This window comes from Lutra lutra, chromosome 10, assembly GCF_902655055.1.
Source record: "Lutra lutra chromosome 10, mLutLut1.2, whole genome shotgun sequence".
Taxonomy (NCBI): Eukaryota; Metazoa; Chordata; class Mammalia; order Carnivora; family Mustelidae; genus Lutra; species Lutra lutra.
In genome coordinates, this window is record NC_062287.1 from 97,750,897 (window position 1) to 97,772,286 (window position 21,390).

Sequence of the window (21,390 nt, forward strand, 5' to 3'; positions counted from 1 at the left end):
GCCCAGCGACATGTCCTCACGTATATGGAGGATGCAGTGTGCCAGCTGTTAGAAAATAAGGAAGATATTAGCCAGTACGGCGTTGCCAGGTTCTTCACTGAATAGTAAGTATCTGTTTTGCTCGTCGGGTGAGCCCAGAAGAGGAACTAGGAAGCAGGCAAGGTGCATGAAGAATAGAGCAGATTATATCTGCTGATGTAGTGGCAGTGAATGATTCGTTTTGGTAGGTTGGTGAGGGCTGCCCAAATATGTTTTGGAACATACTTTGGTGCAGTTAGTTTTGTCCAGTGATAAGTCTCCTGAGTAGTTATGATGATAGTAGCCCAAGAACTAATTGTTTGATCTGTTAGCTCTGTTTCTTTAGGTCCCTCCTATAATTTTTAACTTTCTCCATTATTCAGAATGCTTACTGTGATTGCCTTTCATCAGGGTTCCCTTAGCCTATGTTTTTCATAGCTGGTTTTTCCTCATGGAAGTGCTTAGGATGATTTGCTTCTGCAGTTTTCTTTCTACATCTACAGGACGCTGTGTCAATCAGCTAATGATTTTAGAGCATTCATAGGGGCAGAATAACTTTCATATTGTGCTTCTTTGTAAAGCATGCTTGGGGTGTGTAAAAATCAAGGTGATTTCTACTTTTTAATGTCACAGAACTGTTTTTAGGCTGAAAGAGAATCTGTTTTGAACTCCTTGGTCTTCATGAAAGGGTGTGCTAGAGAAATACACAATGTTATTTTTATCTCCAAAATGCCGTCACATATTTGTATAATCATTTGGATTCTCCTTCCATTTTTTTATGGTTTATTGGGAACATTCTAAGGAAGAATAGTCTTTAACAGGCTTTTTTTTTTTTTAAGGTTTTATTTATTCTTTTGAGAGAAAGAAACAGAGAATGAGACAGAGAGTGAACACGAGTGAGGTTGGGAGGAAGAAACAGGCTTCCACCTGAGCAATGAGCCCCTAAGGCAAAAGCTTAACCAGCTGAGCCATCCAGCATCCTAACAGGCTTGTATTTAAGATGAATCATGAATCCAACTCTATCCTCCTTGAAAATATATTTTTTCCTTTCTATTCTCTACAGCTTCCTTAAATATCAGACAGTTGTTCTAATGGCCTAAACTTGGGTTGCTGTTGGGGGATTCTTGACTCTCCCTAGTTTTTTTGCCAAGCTATAGCAATAATATATACATGGCAATGTATATACATATGGCAATATATACAAATAAAGTCTAGATTTCTTACGGATTGGAATTTCAAGTCCCTGGGAAAAACAGGCTCTCCAAGAGCAGAGCCTGTCGGTTTTCCCAGTTCTCTAAAGGAGGATCAGGGAAGGAATCGTGTTCTCATGGTGTAGGCTGAAGCAAATGAGGTGGGCAGGGAATAAAGACTGAGAATGAATAGCCAGCCTCACTTGCTCTTAAAGAACTGACAAGCCTGGGGGTCAGGTTTCTAGGCCATTTAATCTGTACCAGCACTCTTGAGGCTCCTTGCCAAGTGAAATATGATTCTTCTGGGGGCAATGCTTCTTCCTGTTTTTTTTTTTTCATTTTACTCTACCCCCCCCCACCCTCCAAATCCTTTATAAGTCTTTCCTATCACACTGGTTCCTTGAGGACAGACATCATTGTCTCTCCATTTTTGTGTTCCTAGTGGCTGGCACAGTGGTTTAGCACATAATAGATGTTAGGTGACTGTTGAATATACAGCTGTATCTATATTTTAAGTTACTACACACTATTTGCTCTTGTTCTTGTTAGTAATAAGGACTTTCTCTTGATTTTTCTCTCATTATTATTGATTCTTTTTTTTTAAGATTTTGTTTATTTATTCCACAGAGATCACAAGTAGGCAGAGAGGCAGGCAGAGAGAGGGAGAAGCAGGCTCCCTGCTGAACAGAGAGCCCGATGTGGGGCTTGATCCCAGGACCCTGAGATCATGACCTGAGCTGAAGGCAGAGGCTTAGCCCTCTGAGCCACCCAGGCGCCCCTATTGATTTTTTTTGATTAAGCTCTATGTTCTGCCATATAAGCAGCTGTATGCCATGTAGGTAGTACTCCAGAAGTGAACCCAACTAGTCTAATAACTGATCCTGAACTCTATAGAGCCAATAGTAAACCTTATGACTATTTCAAATGCTATTGAATGCTATCAACTGTAGCTTTTATCCACCAATACACTGTTGAAAAGTCGTAAGATTTTCCATAGTGCTGTTAGAACTCTAGTTGCCAAGTGAGCTGTTTCTTGTCCTCGGGAAACTAAAAATTACATAATGTATGTGAGTGGCACATACCTGACAGTTTTCGGAAACCCTATTGGCTCAAGGCAAGTTATTTTGAGAAATGAACTAGCATCAAAGCTCCAAATCTTAAAACAAACAAACAAGCAAAAAAGACTTGAATGGAATGGACATATGATGAAATTAAAACTGGTATTTGGTAGAGACCTGAGTGGTAGAAGCTCCTGATTTTCTTTGATTATCAATTTTGTTTATCTAGTGAAAATCCTTCCTTATCAGGCTTCAGTTTTGTGTTGATTCATAGAAGCATAATGACGCTGCCCTAGGAAGAAGAGTTCCTTATTCTTAAAAGTCCTCACTATAATCTTGCTTTGGGAAGGAAGGCTTTCCTGCTGATTTTCTTCTCTGGGTCTGCTTGGCCCCTCACCTGTGCTGTCACTCCATGGTTGTTGGTGTTTTCCAACAAATCCTTGATTGTTCCAGTAAATCTGGGTAAGCTGTAAAACATGAGTAGCTAAGCTGTACTGTGTGTGTATGTCTGCAAGACGGTGAGCTCTTTAGATCATGTTCCGCTGGACACTCTTGAAAGAAGGATACCAAATCCCAGAGGATTTTCTTTTATGTTGTATGCAACCTCTACCTCTGAATGTTGTCTTTCAACCAGAGGAAGGTAAAAGGAATTAATATTTAGAGGTGCCACTCTAAGAATAGACCAAGTGTCAGCATGGGGTCAGGACCTTTGAAGAAGTACATCCAAGAAAATGAGGCTAGAGTAGCTGTAGCTTAGAAACCACAGCAGAGTGTGACCAGGTTCTTGTGGTAAAGATAAAATGAGAAATGTGGTTTTTTTAAGACATTGGAAAATAATGATGAGAGAAAAACAGGCTGAAATCTGAGAATTCCTATCAGGATTGGGAACCATTCTTCACAGGCTAAATTGATAGTTACAACACTGTGGCATCAGGGAGCTTGACCTCCACATACTAATATAGAAATGAATGATACTCTGTGGTCTTGGTTGGTGGGCCCAGGAGGGCTCTTTCTTATGATCAAGTGTCTTGTTTTTGTTTTTTTTTTTTTTCAATGATGGTTTTAGCTTCTTGGGGATACTTACGTGATGTCTGTTTTGGTTGCAAGTACACAGATACCTTCATTGGTAGAGGTTTATTTTATTTTATTTTATTTTCTATTTTTTTAAGATTTTATTTATTCATTTGATACAGAGAGATACAGGGAAAGAGCTTGAGCAGGAGGAGAGGCAGAGGGAGAGGGAGAAGCAGACTCCCTGCTGAGCCAGGAGCCCGACACGGGGCTCCATCCCAGGATCTGGAGATCATGACCTGAGCCGAAGGCAGATGGCCAACCATCTAAGCCACCCAGGTGCCCCAATAGAGGTTTATTTTAAGGATATGTGAGGATATAAGACGGCATTCACGAATGAGTTCATTCAGCAACTATTTTTGAGCACTTACTATGTATGTGTAATAGGTAGTGGAGACAGAGTAGTTAACAAGACAAAGTAATTATTCTCATGGATATAAGGGTTTAGTGAGGGAGATAGTCAATAAACAAGTACACTGATGATGAAGACAATAGCTAATAGTTAATAAATACTTGCTGCGTGCTAAGCACTGTTCTAAGCATGTAACATACATTCTCTCATTTAATTCTCATAATACTGGGACAAATGGGTGGCGTAGTCGGTTAAGTGTCTGACTCTTGATTTCGGCTCAGGTCCTGATCTCAGGGTTGTGAGATCAAGTCCCATGTCAAGCTCTGCACTGGACATGGAGCCTTCTTTTTTTTTTTTTTTTTTAAAGATTTTATTTATTTATTTGACAGAGAGAGATCACAAGCAGGCAGAGAGGCAGGCAGAGAGAGAGGAGGAAGCAGGCTCCTTGCCGAGCAGAGAGCCCAATGCGGGGCTCAATCCCAGGACCCTGAGATCATGACCTGAGCCGAAGGCAGCGGCTTAACCCACTGAGCCACCCAGGCGCCCCGACATGGAGCCTTCTTGTGATTCTTTCTCTCCCTCTGCCACCGCCCCCCCCTTATGTGCACATGTTCTTTCTTTTTCTCTTTCTCTCTAAAAAAGACAAATTAAGTAAATAAATAAAAATCGTTAATTCTCACAATACCATGAGGTGGGGTTTTAATATTCTCTTCATTTTATGCATTAGGAAATTCAGGCCCACAAAGTAATACTACCAAGGTTACACAGCTGATAACCATAACAAGATAAATAACAAGGAAATAACTAGGGTAACATGATATACAGGATCGTCAGGAAGGCCTCTTGGAGATGGCATTTGAGGGCTTATCCCATGGGACAACTGACTCATCCCATCAAAGAGCGGATAAGTTATCTCTGTTCAGGTGACTCACCTTTTTGTCCACCTTTGTTACCTAAGCTTTCTGTGTCCAAAAAAGATAATAAGATTGATTTTATTTGTTGCTACCCAGAATGGAATAACCTTAATAGGCAGTGATCAGGGAAAGCCACCACCATGCATTGCTCATATATAATAAGTGAAAGTAATAAAATAATTAGACATAAAATTACTTGTGTTATGTATAATATTAATATGAAGATTGAAATCTTAGTTTTCAGAAAAAGAACATTAATTATTATATCTTGATATATATTAATCATCAGAATTCAATTGGGAATTTGCATGCCTTTTTTAATATACTCTTGTAGTAAAAGATACCAGCATCAAATCCCTTTTTTTTTTTTTTATTGTTTTGCTTAGAATACATCCATAAAACGTGACCTTCATTAATTCATTGCTGGAGACGAAAAGGAAGTTCCCATGGTGCATATTCCTAAATCACTTAAAATGTAACTTGAAAGAAAACAAACTATCATTATAAAATATGTATGATTTCTTATTTTTTTAAACAGGTGCTCTAAACCCTATGAATGATGACCCACTTCTCTCCTGAATAATCTAGAACATTCAGGGTGTAAACTTTCAGTTCTAAAGTGGGCAGACTTTTTTAGGATTATCTATCATCCAGCATTTAAGTAATGTTGTTTTGGGTCCTTCTCGTGCCCATGGTAACAGAGGAGCAGTTTTGGAGCAACAAGAAACACATCAGAACAAACCAGGACTTCACTGATTCCCAGGCTCACAGCTTCAAATGAGGAATGGACTTGAGACTTCTCTGGGCCATTTCTGCTTCGTGTTTTCCCTACTTATTGTTGTTAAATTGAGCCAAAATGTGCTCTGGTGAAGTAATGGTGACTAATCCTATTATAGACTTCTTCAAAAGGGTAATGCTTCTCCCTGCCCCGCCCCCCATCTTTTTTCCATAGTTCAGTTCTTAGCTGGAGTTGACACATTGTAACAGAAAATTACCCATTTCTCATTGTCAGCATCTGGAATCTCACAGACTCAGATAATTGCCAGGAATAGATTTTGCCTTCAGCTAAAGCAATCCTGTCCTCACTGTTACTGGCCCAGCACTTCTGTCATCTGTAAAAATCTGTAGAGGATTCTGGTCCTTTTCTATGTCACTAGGGGTATCCAAAGCAAAAGCACTGCAGGGAGACATAGTGGTGAGTTGAGAGTCACCACGATCTATTTTGAAACTTAAAAATCCAGTTTCATCAAGGATAGAAGAGGCTGCTTCCTTGCTCAGAATCCATCTCTCTTCTTCAGTCCCTTCATGTTTTGATTACAGGAAACCATCCAGCAGCACTTGACCTGGTAACTGAGGAAGCCATTTCACAGCCCACTGGTCTCCTGACTCATTTAGAAGTCAGAGTCAAAGGTTGTGGAAATAATAATTGGACCCAGATTCTCCCTGTCAGGAGAGTCCTCACTCCCCCCACCACCCCCTTCTACACGTTAAGAGAAACTTAGCTGTTGTGAAACCATTGGATAAGAGGAAATGAAGGAACTCCATCTGTGGCTGAAGCATTCTCAAGAGCCAGTGATACTATTTCCTTTTTCCTGGGAGCAGCTTTTATAGCTAGCTAGTAAAAAATTTAGGTATAATTTTCTACACGAAAATATTTCCCCTTAGAGATATTACTTAATTTATTTTAATTGATGAATAACATAAAGAATCTTTATTTGGTCCCATCCAAGCACTGATATTTCTTCTCATTCTCCTGCTCTGATAATTCTCTGAGTACCCCTCTCGCAATCAGGTAGACGCACACAAATCTGAATTAACCGATCAGTAGTGCTATTAGTAATGTGAAATAGCTCATCAGAAGTTAAGAAACTTCATCAACACCAGAACAGTTTAAATTCATCAGTGTCTTTAATTTCTTCGATAATTTGCTCAGTACTCTAGAAGATCTGTGGTGCTGGCAGCACAGGCCTGGCACAAAAGCAGGAAAGAATGACACATTCTGGCACCTTTAACCAGAAGGTCTTTAATGAACTGGGATGGGGGTGGAAGGGAGAGAGGGGAAGGAGGAGGGACAGTTAGGGTTTTGGCAGCCACATAAAGATTCTTCATCCCTGAGAAAAGTGAAATGAAAGTCAAATGAAGCTTCTCTCTGTTATTATGATTTGCTAAGATGTTTGTCTGTCTCTTAGCTTCCAGCCCCATGGCAGGTGCATCTTTCCAGTCAATGACTTCCCCACAAGACAAATTGTTTCTCAGGATCCCTCAAGAGGGGTCATGTCCAACCAATTTCCTGTCTGAGGCCATAACTGTGATTCCTTTCTTCAACTATCAGATGCAATTCTGTCCAGCACAGTGGAAACTATCTTACTAGAAAATGTCATGAGCATGTAAATTTATTTTAGGACACGTTGGCCCAGGGTTGCCGAGTTCTGAAGCTGCAGCAGTCAGCAGTGCTGTTTCCAGGGTGGCCAGAGAAGCAGCCTTGAATTCATCCCTTTGTCACTAAATAACATCAACAGCAAATGTCTTTGTTAATGTCCTTGTGTCATATTTTCCAGGTCAAGATCATTGCTAGGGATGCTAATACCTATCTCACAGGTGTTGTTGGACAGATGAGGTAAAATGACATGAGTAAAATGGGTGGCTCTGTGGAATTCATTCTCATTCCCTGTTAGCTCCTGGTGTCTGAGCTTTTCGCTTCTCTCCTACTTCGTGGATCTCCCAGAAAGGGATAGTTTTGCTCTTCTTTCTCTTTAAATGGTATTAGAGTTGAAGAGTTTGAGGACCTTTCAGTCTCTCTTGTTTTCTGTAACACTTTTTGGTTACCCTGCACTTTATGTACCTTTTTGGAGATGAAAGACATTGGGGGACTTCCTGCCAGACTGTCAGTGACTTAGCGTTAGCCGCTAGACTCACCGTCTCGTTGGTTCAGAGAACAGCCTCAGAAAATGTTTTTGTCTTTCCTTTCTCACCCATAAGCCATTTCCTCACTTCCTGGCTATACCCTCTTTTCCCTGGCAGCCAAGATTTAAAAAATTCAAGGTGTAATGGGAGACCTGAGCTAGCCAAACCTATCCAACTTGTATTGTTCCTACTCTGAGCTCTAGCGGTGCAGCGATGTGCTCAGGGTAATGAAAAGCAGACGCTCTCTGCTGAGGTCATTGCTCCTCACACGGGCAGCCTGCTGCAGGAAGCTGTTTATCTGCGCTTTGCTGAGCCAAGCTCCAGCCTCCCAGCAGTTGGAATGTACTGAGAAACCACAGGGCCCGAAGAGACCATGTTCCACAGGCAGTTCCAGGCAGGGACAGTATATTTACACCACACAAGCTGCAGTTTACGTGTGTGGGGGGTAACTGTTCATCTGCATACTCTCCAACTTCACCTTCTATGCAATATATATGCCCTCTCAAGGGGGCTTAACCAAGAGAATGGTACTGCTATGTTCAACATGCCGTGAACACTTACTAACCTGACATAAGGAAAAGAGTTATTATAGAAAAATTGATGTAAAAACCACCTTTTGGGGAGCCTGCGTGGCTCAGTCACTTAAGCATCAGACTCCTGATTTGGGCTCAGGTCATGATCTCAGGGTCCTGGGCTCAATTCCCACATCGGGCTCCACGGTCAGTGTGGAGTCTGCTTGGGATTCATTCTCTCTCTCCCTCTCCCCTCTCCTTTCTCTTTCTCTCTCCCTTTCTCCTCTTCTCTCAAATAAATAGATAAGTAAAATTCTTTAAAAAAAAAAAAAAAACCTACCTTTTTTTTTTAAGATTTTATTTATTTGTTTGACACTGAGAGACACACAGTGAGAGAGGGAACACAAATAGGGGCAGTGGGAGAGGGAGAAGCAGGCTTCCCGCTGAGCAGGCAGCCCAACACAGGGCTTGATCCCAGGATCCTGGGACCGTGACCTCAGCCGAAGGCAGATGCTTAACGACTGAGCCACCTAAGCGCCCCCAAACCTACCTTTATAAGGTAGCTTTTTTCCTGAGTCAATGTTTAGATGTTTAGAATCTTAAGCCATACAGCCTGCTCTCTAAACCATCCCAAAGTATTTTTCTTCGCATGGTTTTTCCAACTACATATTTTTCTTAACTCTTTACCAAAATATCAAGTATCCTTACAGAGTTTCAAATGTGGCTGTAAGATATGGTTACTTGCCTATGAGGGGATATAATTTGGTTGAGGAGATAATGTTTACTGATTAACAGACAGAATATTGTTAATTGTTTGTTAATAATTCAGGACCTTATATAATGGCATTAAGTTGTGCTCAGAGATCTGAGAATAAGGAGAAATCATGGGTACTAGAGAAGTTAAATAAGGCATCATAGAGGAGTGTGTCTTGACTTAACGTGATGGTTAGTTTTATGTGTAATCTTGACCAGATGAGAGTATGCTGAGATGGCTTGTAAAACATTACTTATGAGTACATCCGTGAGGGTGTTTTCAGAAGAGATTAGCATTTGAATTGGTAGACTTTAAAGAAGATCTACCCTGGGGCACGTGGGTGGCTCAGTCATTGGGGGTCTGCCTTTGGCTCAAGTCATGATCCCAGAGTCCGGGGATCAAGCCCCGCATTGGGCTCCCTGCTCAGAGGGAAGCCTGATTCTCCCTCTTCTACTCACTCTTCTTGTGTTCCCTCTCTTTCTGTCTCTCTCTCTCTCTGTCCAATAAATAAATAAAATCTTTAAAAAAAAAAATGAAGAAGAAGAAGATCCACCCTCACTAATCTGGGTGGGCCTTATCCAATTCCTTGAGGACCTGACTAAAACAAAGAGGTGGAAGAAGAGTGAATTGGGGTGGTTTTTTTGGGGGGAGGGTGTTTGTTTTGGGCCTTTGATCTCAGACTGGGACTTACACCACTGACTGACCTGGGTCTTGAGCTTACAGACTTGAACTGAATTACACTACCAACTCTCCTAGTTCTCCAGATTGCAAATGGCAGATCATTGAATTTCTTGGCCTCCATAATCACATGAGCCAATTCCATAATCACATAAGCTTAATCTCCTCTTGTATATACAGTTTACCCCTGAACAACAAGTGGTTAGGGACATTGATCCCCAGCACAGTCAAAAATCTATGTATAGCTCTTGACTCCTCCAAAAACTTAATTGCTGATAGCCTACTGTTGACCGGAAGCTTAGTCGATAACATAAACAGTTGATTAACATGTATTTTGTATGTTATATCTACTATGTTCTTATAGTAAAGTAAGCTCAAGAAACAAAAATGTTTCAAGAAAAGCATAAGGAAGAGAACGTACATTTATAGGACTGTACTATAAAAAATCTGTGTATAAGTGGACTTAAGCAGTTCATACCTCTGGTGTTCAAGGGTCAACTACCTGTGTGCATATACTATTGCTTCTGTTTTTCTGGAAAATACTGACAAATACAACCTGGAAAGACGAAGAGAATTTGAATAAGTGAATGAGAAAAAATCTTTTTATGTGACACAAAAGTACTGCAGCACAGTGGTTAACGACACAGACTCTGGAGTCAAATCTATGTTTGAGGGCTGCCACTTACTATATGTGATCTTAAGCAGGTTACTTAGCCTCATCTATAAAATAGGGAGACTCACATATAAAATGTAAAATTCCATGTGCCATGATTGTCGGAAGGATAATGAATGTAAAGTGCTTGATATTCTACCTGAGATATACTAAGTGTTGAATAAGTGATAGCTACTACGACTGCTGTTGGTACATTCGAAAAAATATTTACCGAATGTCTTTGTGTTAGTCAGTATTCTAGACACTAGGGGGTAGATAGCAATGACAAAACAGACAAGAAATCCCAACTTTTGTGGAGTTTCTGTTCTGACATTAGCTTTCATTCTGAAACAGTATTTTACCTTTTTTCCCCTCTTGTAATAATTTTAGACTTACCAAAAAGGTGGTAAAAATAGCATAAGGGTGCCTGTGTGGCTCAGTCAGTTAAGTGTCTGACTCTTGATCTCAGCTCACATCTTGATATCAGGGTTGTGAGTTGGAGTCCAATGCTGGGCGTGGAGCCTACTTTAAAAAAAAAACAAGAGCAAGAACAAGAACAACAAAACCACATAGTCTCCGTATGTCTTTCACCCAACTTCTACTAATGTTAGCATCTTCTAAAACCATAGTATAATTATGAAAATCAGTTAATTGAAAACTAATATCTACCTAGAGACATTATCGGAATTTTCACCTTCATTTTTGAAGGGTAGTTTTTTCTGGTATAAGTTCTAGGTCGGCAGCTACGGTCTTTTAGAGCTTTGAAGACACTGTTCCATTTTCTTCTGGTTTCCACAGTTTCTGTTGAGAAGTCAGCTATCTGTCATTCTTTTTTTTTTTTTTTAAAGATTTTATTTATTTATTTGACAGACAGAGATCACAAGTAGGCAGAGAGGCAGGCAGAGAGAGAGGAGGAAACAGGCTCCCCGCTGAGCAGAGAGCCCGATGTGGGGCTCGATCCCAGGACTCTGGGATCATGACCTGGGCCGAAGGCAGAGGCTTTAACCCACTGAGCCACCCAGGCGCCCCGCTATCTGTCATTCTTACACCTTTGAAAAATAATCTGTTCTTGTCTCTGGCTACTTTTTGGATATTTTTCCTTGGTCTTTGGTTTTTGGTAGTTTTACTATAATGTATCTAGGTTTGTTTTTCTTTATATTTAAACCCCTTCGTCTTCTTGGTGCTTCTTGAACCTGTAACTTGATGTCTTTTATCACTTTTGAAAGTTCTTAATCTTCAGCTTTTCAGATTTGCTTCTGTCTTTACTCCTGGGATTCCAGTTACACAAACTTTAGATTTTTTCATGGTATCCTCTCTTATGTACTTTTCTGCATTTTTCATCATTTTTATCTTATGTGCTTTCTTCTAGATATTTTTTTCTGACCTATTTGCAGTGCATTAGTTCTCTTTCATTTTGTGTAATTTGCTGTTAAGCCCATGTACTGAGTTCTTAATTCCAATTATTGTCTTATTTTTGTTTTTGTGCTTTTTTATATCTTACCATGACACTTTAATCTGTTTTACTTTTTATTTTATTTATTTTTAAAAGGTTTTATTTATTTTACAGAGAGAGGGACAGAAAGAGAGGGAACACAAGCAGGGAGAGTAGGAGAGAGAGAAACAGGCTTCCCACTGAGCAGGGGGCCCAATGCAGGGCTTGATCCCATGTCCCTGGGATCATAACCTGAGTCAAAGGCAGACACTTAACAACTGAGCCACCCAGTCACCCCAGTCTCTCTGTTTTAAATACAAAGGAGAAAAAAAAAAAAAGAAGTTGCAAGCTGGGGAAACCATGAATGTTGAAAGTGAGTTTGAAAAACCTTAAGATTTGTTTACTAGTGTGTCTCATGCTTCTCTTAGTCTTGCCTCCCATAGTGTACCTTTATTTTTCTTTTTTATTTCCAGTAGCAAAGAAGATTTTAATTAACTTTGCTTTCTTCTATAGTTTATTATGAAAATTTTATATAGCTTAAATATGCCTTTTGGTTTGTTTTTTAAAGACTTTTGTTTTAAGAGTAGGTTTAGGTTGACAGCAAAATTAAGAAGAAGGTAGAGATTTTCTAGGTATCTCGTGCTGCCAGAATGCAAAGGCAACATTTATTTTTATTATCATTACCAGCATTCCCTATATTTGGTATATTTGGTTACAACTGATGAACCTACATTGACATATCATCATCACCCAAAGTTCATAGTTTACCTTAGTATTCACTTGGTATTTTATATTCTATGGGTTTAGACAGATATCTAATGACATAACCATCATTTTGCTATCATATGGAGTATTTTCATTGCTCTAAAAATTATCTGTGTTCTTCTTCCTGTTTATCCCTTCTTCCCAACCAATTCCTAGAAACCACTGTTCTTTTTACTGTCTTCTTAGTTTTGCCTTTTCTAGATGTTATATAGTTGGAATCATAGATAGCTTTTATATAGTTGGAATTATATATAGCTTTTCCAATTATTTTACTTTTTTAAAGATTTACTTATTTGAGAGAGAGAGAGCAGAAGCAGGAGAGGGAGAGAGAGAGAGAGCCTCAAGCAGACTCCACAATGAGCATGGAGCCTAACATGGGGCTTGATCTCATGACGCTGAGATCACAACCCGAGATAAAACCAAGAATCGGACACTTAACCATCTGTGCCACCCAGGCACCCCATTCATTTTTTTAATCAAAAGATTTTATTTTATTTTTTTTTTAAAGATTTTATTTATTTGACAGAGAGAGATCACAAGTAGACAGAGAGGCAGGCAGAGAGAGAGAGAGAGGGAAGCAGGCTCCCTGCTGAGCAGAGAGCCCGATGCGGGACTCGATCCCAGGACCCTGAGATCATGACCTGAGCCGAAGGCAGCGGCTTAACCCACTGAGCCACCCAGGCGCCCCAAAAGATTTTATTTTTAAGTAATCTTTGCACCCAGTGTGGGGCTCAAACTCACAACCCTGAGATTAAGAGTTACATGTTATACTGACTGGCTAACCAGGTGTCCCACAATTATTGCATTTTTTAGTTCAAGAATTACCGTTCAGGGTTTTTTTTTTAATGGTTTCTTTACTGATTCTCATTCTTCGTTTTCTTGAACATAGTAAAACAAGATTATTTAAAAGTCCATAATTCAAAATCTGGATTCCTTATGGGTATGTGTCTGTGTCTGTCTATTTTCTATTCTGTCTCTTGGCTCTTTATTCCATTGTCTTAAATTATAGTATCCTTTTTTCTCCTTAGTTCTGAGTGTTGTACATTGTATATGAAAAATTATAGAGATAGTATAAAGCCTAGAATGCTATTATCTTTCTTCAGAGAGGATTTACGTTTGCTTCTGGCAGATGGCCTGAGCACTAGCAATCCTGGATTACTTCAATTCAATTAGGGCTTGAAATAATTTGAAGCTAGGTGTAAGTATCAGGGAGGGCTGATCTGTTTCTAGGTATAGTCTTTTAGGGTGCCAAGCGGAGCCTTAAGGATACACCACAGTCCTTCTACCCAGCTTGGGTGGGTCCTGAGCTCCAGTTTTTTGACCACCAAGCATCAAGAGTCGTTTGAAAATTCAGGAACTTAACATTAATTCAAAACTATTACCTGTTCAGTCTATCAACTGTCTCTTTCAGGACTGGCAGAAGCCCCTGAAACGACTAGTGAGTGTAACAATATCTTATTTTTGAAATGGTGATGAGTATAAATGATACTGTGAGATATTTGGGACAACTTTAGGGTTATATGAAAATATCTGAGGTTTCTATTACTGACAAAAATCACATGTACTGCTAATTCTACTATGTTTATATTCATAACTGAAGGAAATGATAAATTCCAGTTAATGGCTAAAGATGTAAATTTTTTCCCTATACAAATTTGTGGATCCTTTGAATTCAGTCCATGGACTCTTCCATTTAGAATTCCTTTTTATGGGGAAAAGTGGCACCAAATGCTAGGCTGACCTCTTTGGGTTTTATTCTCCTTTCAAAACTTGCCCTTGTCATTCTTCATTTGCCTCAGTGGCTCTCTGATACTTCAAACAGATGCTTTTAATAATTCATCTACTTTTTCTCAAGCCAGAAAGTTTAGTCTAAATTACCTACTCTACCTTTATTGTAAGAGGAAGTATTTTGGAACTTTTGTTTTGGAGGAATGTAATTATATTAGCATGAGTAGAAAATATCATACACAGGAAGAGGTCACGAAGGGGTCTAACTTGACTTGTGGAGGACTAGTACATGTTGAAAAGCAACAAATAAGAAATGTATGATTAAGATAGGGCCAGTTTGTGGAAGGCTCAATTATGTTGAAATAAGAAGAAAGACAAAATGAAAGACAGCACCTTGTAAATGCTAAGAATTAATAAACTCATTGCCTGGTCTTCTTTTAATTTTTAAAATTTGTGAACTGCTTATTAAGTACCTACTATGTGCCAGTCTGTGTGCCAGATATGATCCTCGAGGAATTCACTATCATTCTCATGGGAGGCAAAAATAATGGCAGTTTCATACCAGAAAAACACTGTTGTTCTTTAGTGTGAACCTGCTATATGTTGGATACCATGCTAGTGATGGGTGCAAGATGAGTAAACCAGTTGAACTCAAGGGGAAAACCAGACATAAGCATAACTACTAGGATTCTACTGAATACATGCCAAGTAGAATTTCAGGCAACATGTTTTAGGATAAGCGAAAGGAGGGATTTACTCTATGAATTTTAAGTAAAACTTCATGAAAGAAATAGTATTTCAAGTAGTCCTTAGAAGATGAATAATATAGAACGGGAACTGAACAGGTAGGGCATTTTTAGCCAAGGGAACAGCATGAGCAAGGGCACAGAGGTTTTGTGTCTTCAGAGAATGACAAAAGGTCTATGGTCCATGCTTTAGTCCATTAGACCTCCTGTAACAAACCGTCATGGACTAAGTGACTTATAAATAACAGAAACTTATTTCTCACAGTTCTGGAGGCTGGAAGTCCAAGATCAAGGCTTTGGCAGACTCCTTGTCTGTGAAGAGCCCACTTTCTGGTTCATAGAGGCCTTCCTTTCTCTGTATACTCACACAGCAGAAGGGCCAAGAGACCTTTCCTGGGCCTCTTTCATAGGCAAGAATCCCATTCATGAGGGCTCCAATCTTATGACTTAATCACCTCCCAGAGGCCCCACCCCAAATACCATCCCATTGAGGATTAGGTGTCAGTATGGGACTTGAAAGAGACACAACCATTCAGTCTGTAGCCGTGAGGTAATAGAGCTCAGGGCGATATGTAAGTGAGGGGTTACAAGGAGAGTTTGGTCATGGAAGTTTTCTACTCTATACACCTGGTATGTATGGTATTGGTGCCATTGACTAAGATTATTTAATTAAGGAAATATTTCTTACATAGCCATCTATGCCAGGGTTTATGACAGCTGCTGGGGAAACAGTGATTAAGAAAGCATGGTCTCTACCTTGAGTGTACTCACAGTCAAGTAAGTCAATAATTAAACAACTTGTGATATGCGCTAACTAGAGGTGCAAGGTGTTAAGAATGTCGGGAGGAAGAATAGCTTAATTAAGCTTGAGGGATGAGGAAGGGTGTCACAGAACAGATGGCCCTCTAAGCTGGATATTCTTTATCTAACATTTATTTATTTAAGTTAAGGTTATACATGCATACAGTGTAAAGAATAAAATAGTTCTGTAAGTATTGTTAAAAAAAAGAAAGAAAGAAAAAGGCATTACCCCAACTCCTAATTTAGTTTCCCATTCCTTAGAGGTAATCACTTTCAACTTCTTTGAGTAACTTGTTTGACATTTATTTCTGTATCTCTAAATTACGTACGTTGCTACTTCATTTTTTTTCAAAATCAGGCATTATCTCTTGACTTCCCACTATGTGAAGTGTGAATCTATTTCTCTTTCACACAATTTATCATGCATATGTAATTCTATTTACTCTCCAACCTCATGATAGATATATATACATATATATATAAAATCTTAATTGTATATATGAAATATAATTTTATATATATACATATATAATCTTAATATTATATATATATTAAGATTTTGGCTGTATCAATATTCTATTTGGTTATATCAATATTTACTATTTATAACTATATAAACACTATTGACACTTGAACTAAGTTGCACAATCTTCTCACCCCTGAGACTGCCTCTTTTCTTCTTGTTTGGTTAATTTTTATAAACTTATCACAAATTTATCTCCAAACTCCACCCAACTGAATAAATTGCCTTTCTGGTACTTGCGATTTATTTTCCATTTGCCCCTGCACGTCCACTCTCCACATTATGCTGGAGGGCTGATCTGTACAGACTTTAATCCATAGATTCTCTTGCCCTGTGGCTTCCCAATTGGGTTAAAGTGGGAGACTGAAGGGCAGGAGGAGACCGGGTGAGCTTGGGGTATATAGTCTCTCCCTACCAGTTTGCTGTGGGTTGAAGTTGGCTCTGTTCCTCTACTGAAGTTCACAGCTTATGTTAGATGGTCTCTACTCTTCTATATTCAAGAAGCCACTCCTTCCACTTGTGTCTTAAAGCTTGGGATCACACCAGATCTTAACTGTTGTTAGTTTCTGGGTAACCCACTTTCTCTTAACCTTTTCCACATCTTTGTAAATATTCTCTTTTTACAGTTTTCCTCAGCTACCCTTCTTAAATATATTATCAGTGAACTGCCAGGACTCTGAAGTGAATACAATGATATTTTTTTGTACGGATTAATTCTCTCAGGACTTCTTCTTAAAGAAGTCCCTCCTAGAATTTTCTGACCTGCTTTATCTGTATTATTTTATCCCTATGCCTGCTTTATAGTAGCATTCTCTGGACTTTCTCTCATCCTTGTTTTTGATGTACTCATTTAAAAACAGGACCTCATACTCTTTGACACTCTTTCCTTTGAGAAGTAAAGTCTATGTCCTTTCCCCTTGAATATGAATCTAATAGAAGTAATACTATGTGAACTTTTTTCTTTCTTTCTTTCTTTTTTTTTTTTTTTCCAAAAGGGAGAGTGAGAGGGGACGGGAGAAATGTGAGGAGGGGGAGGGGCAAAAGGAGAGAGAGAATCTCAAGCAGGCTCCACACCCAGCGCAGAGCCCAGTGTGGGCTCAATTTCACAATCCTGAGATCACGACCTGAGCCAAAATCAAGAGTTGGATGCTTGGCCAACTGAGCCACCTACAGTTCCCAACACTGTGTCTTGGTCTCTGGGAACTTACTTTTCAGACATTGCTTCTCAGGAGACTCTTTCTTACTAACCAGTTGCCAAGCTGTAAGAAGCCCAACCACAAATTTGGTTTTCAAGCCTAAGTGTAACATGTGAGGGAAGAAGCTTCCAGATAATTCTGTCCCCAGCTATTTGAGTCAGCCCCCACCAGTCAAGTCTTCTCAATTCAGGTCCAGACATCATGGAGTAGAAACAAGCCATCTATATTGTGCTCTGTATAATTCCTGACATACTCAATCCTTGAGCATAATCAAATTGTTATTTTTTATGCCATTAAGTTTAGTATGATTTGTTATGCAGCAACAGATGATTGGAACAAAATTTGTTACTGGGAGTGAAGGGGTGCAGTAACAAAAAACCTAAAACATGTCATTAGCTTTGAGACCAGTCAATAGGTGGAAACCAGAAGAACTTTGAAAAGCCTGACAGTGGAAGTCTGATGGACTTCAAGGAGACCATCAGTGAAGGCTTAAAAGAGAGTGAGGAAAATGTTAGTGGGAGGTAAGAGGACCCTTATTATGTAATGACAGAAAGTTTGGCAATACTATCATTTTTGGTAATGTGAAAAATAGGAAATCTACATAGTGAGTATGACGATCCTACCTGTGGAGATTTCTGGGCTGGTTATCTTTTTCTAGTTACCGACAGTAAAATGTGAGAGAGATGAACTAAAGAATGAACTATTTTGTTTTCAGGTGGAATTTAGAGGTAATACAGAGAGCTCAGGACAGTCTTTCCAACCAGCAGAAAGTATTCAAAGTAAGAAAGTGCTTCAGGATACAGATCAAATCCAGAGTGCTGGCAAAGAAATGTGGTCCAAGGGTAAAGATGAACCCTTTGTTAAAAATCTCAGCAAGATTTCTGGGTGGAGCCTTATGGACTTCTTCTTCTTCTTCCCCCCCCCCATAAATTCTTTCAGATGGACTAGAGGCCTAAGGATCTAAGAGCAGCAGGCTCATAGGGAACCCAGATAGGGAAGCGCCAGTCTCAAAGAGGTTTGTGGGTAAAGCTTTTGTCCAATGGAGTAAACCCCAATAAAGTTAATAGAAAAACCTCAGCATCCCTTCCCCCCAGTTTTTTGTTTTGGTTTTTGGTGGGTTTTTTGGTAAACATATAATGTATTATTAGCTCCAGGGGTACAGGTCTGTGAATCGTCAGGCTTACACACTTCACAGCACTCACCGTAGCACATACCCTCCCCAATGTCCGTAACCCAACCACCCTCTCCCTCAACATCATTTTTAAGAGAATTATATTTATGGAAGCCCCACTAACTTGGGCTAAAGAAGACATAAATAATGTAAAATGAAAAGTGGCCCCTAGACTTCTATGGGCAGGAAGCAAGCTAAGAAAGCTATTCAGCTGCAAACTGAGACTATGATTTATGGAAATGTAAGTATGATTCAGAAGAATGAAATCAAAAGCCCAGAGTACAGAGTCAAAAGTCATGGGAAGTCATTATCAGGGAGAGATACTAGGCTCAAATCATGGAAATGAGACATGTGGGTGGGTGGATTTCAGAATTGCAACGGACCAACAGTTGCTATATTGCCTCTCATTCTCCCTCTTTTTGGTTGGAATTTTATTGTGGTTATCCTATCACTGTATTACCCTTGTACATACTGGGTGTGTGGGAGCATATAACTTGTCTCTTTAGTTTACAGGCGTTTAGAATGAGGAATTATACAGGAGCTGTACCCAAGAAACTGCAATGGAGGCACTTCATCTCTACCTGGAATTGATTTATGTCAAGATTTAGAGTTTATGTTGATGCTAAAATGGAATTAGACTTTGGGGGTTTCGGTGAGGGGTGTATTTTGCATTTGTAAGGAATATAAATTGTTGTGGCCGGAGGGCAACTGTGGGTGATTCTATTTCCCAAAGATAGCTGTACCAATATCTCCTATCCTACATGATCTTCTACAAAATGACCTTGCCATGCCCCCAATGAAAGACAGAGTCTGATTTCTTATAGTGTGTGCCTTGGTGTGCACATATGTTCATTCATTGTGCTAGGCTTTTAATCTGGGAACTCATGCCTTTCCATTCCGAGAAATTTTCTCCAATATTTTTTCCTCCATTTTCTCTGTTCTTTCAAACCTCTTGTCTACTTACATATATACCCATAGATATGTAGTTTTATATAAATTGTATCATACCACACATGCTGTTCTGCATAATTTTTATTTTTCAGATTACATCGGCTGTATATCCTTTAAGATCTATAACATAATTGACTTTTAATATTTATCAATTGATATGGCATCTAAACATACTTACCCAATCATTACACTGATATATAGAGAATCTTTAAGCTCTTCCTTACACCTGTAAGTGGCCCACACATCAGATAAAAACTTTTTAGACTGTGTGCCCCAGTGTGGACTTCCGAAAATATGGTTACCATATGCTAAGACATGAATTGGGGAATCAGCTTAGTGTTTGGTGCTCTCCACTGCTCATACTTCCTTTCCTATATGATGACTCCTTCTTAAGTGAAGGAGTCTACATTCTGTACAGTCATTTAAAATTGCAATATTTTATGGAAACAATTATCTCTAATGACTTTTGTAAAAATAATATGTTTCTTTGGGGGTCTGAGGCTGAGTGGTGATGCAAGATTTTTTTTCCTAGGAATCCAGACCTTCTCTTTAATCAGCAAACCCCTTTAATTTGCTAAAGATCAGTTTAGTGCCCTGTTGACCATTCAGTGGAACAAGAGTGTTAGAGAGAGATCCCTTGTGTTTTTTCTTTAGTTGTAAATTCCATCAAGCTAGCCCATTAATTGCAGTGGATGGGAACTGGAGAGCTGTTCATTTGGCAGTTAGCAAAGGGTGGTAGAGGAAGGAAAAATATCTCTCTGATATTTTTGCTTAGGGATTTGGGAATTCAGAATTTAGTTATAGATAAGTAGATTAATGTGTTTAAATACTTTGAGTCACTTTAAATCATTCCTTGTTTTGTAACATACTAACAAGATCTTAGAAGTAGTTAAAACAGTGTTTGGGAAATTCTTTTATGGATTAGGATCCTCCAAAAGCATCATCTGCTAATGAGCAGATTGTTTAGGTGATAGATAAGCAAACATAGATTAGCTAATAGAGTAAGAAGTCCTGTGTCCTGTGGTTACCTCTCAGTATCTGAGAAGGGGTATCAATCGTAGGCAAGAGGCAGTTTCTTTGGGGTCCACTGTCTCTGTTCTACAGAGCCTTTTTTTTTTTTTTTAAATCCCATCCTAAAGGTAATAAGAACATGTAGTGGCCTAGATGGTATTCATCAGTTTAGGATGTTGACATGTTAAATTGTATAAAACAAGGCAGAAAGGATTACTTTTTGCCAGCTGCATCATTTCTGGCAAGAGCTTACTATGTTCCTGCTTGTTTTGCTGTCATTGTTGTTAACCCATTAGAGAAACTAACCACTATTTTGGTTCCAGCCAAATCTTTGTCATCACTGGCGTAAAAACCTCTTGGGGACCAAAGAGCACCTGGCCATTCTGAAAGCCTCTCCTCCGTGATTGATGCTCATCTCTGCAGGCTCCCCAAAGCCCTCCTCCCTTTTTCCTGAAGCACCTTCAAGCATTTCTGCATGGCTAACCACTCACGCTCTTCTATTGTACCTCCTCCTCCTGCCTTACTGAATGCTGGATTTCCCAGCTCACAACTCTTAAGAAGGAGCTTTATTTCAGAGTAGAAAGGGGCCCCCATATGTGGCCTATTATATCCATATCAACTTGCTTACCCTTTTCAAACAGCTATTGTCTTTTAATAGGGTCCTGCCTGGCAGGGGGAGTCCTTAATTCTTGCCATATAAGAATGGGCAGCTTGAGTTACAGGGAACTGCAGTTTGGTGCTCTGATCAAAAGGCCTCTGTTGTTTTTAGGTGTTTTTTTTTTTTTTTTTTTTTTCCCTCCCTCTCTCTCTCTTTCTATATCCTGGGCTAATAATTCAGCACAGCAAGGTCATTACAGGCTTTGAATTAAGAGTTGAGAGTGTTAAATTACTGACCTAGAATAAAAGAGATCTGGGGGGCTCTCAAGAAAGATAAAGGGATTCCGGCTAGTAAAGTGCAAGCCC

The 21,390-nt window shown here is 39.4% G+C and overlaps 1 protein-coding gene across 3 annotated transcripts in view; it reads left to right on the forward strand.

The window, feature by feature from the left end:
- CSTPP1 (centriolar satellite-associated tubulin polyglutamylase complex regulator 1) overlaps nucleotides 1–21,390 on the forward strand; it is a 194,572-nt gene that overhangs the window by 49,645 nt on the left and 123,537 nt on the right. For 2 of the 3 annotated variants that reach the window (XM_047690262.1, XM_047690261.1), the window contains exon 2: nucleotides 2–104. In XM_047690262.1, coding sequence (XP_047546218.1) covers nucleotides 2–104 — 103 coding nt within the window. Of the gene's footprint in view, nucleotides 105–21,390 lie in introns of all 3 variants that reach the window. The other variant, XM_047690263.1, reaches the window with a different exon arrangement.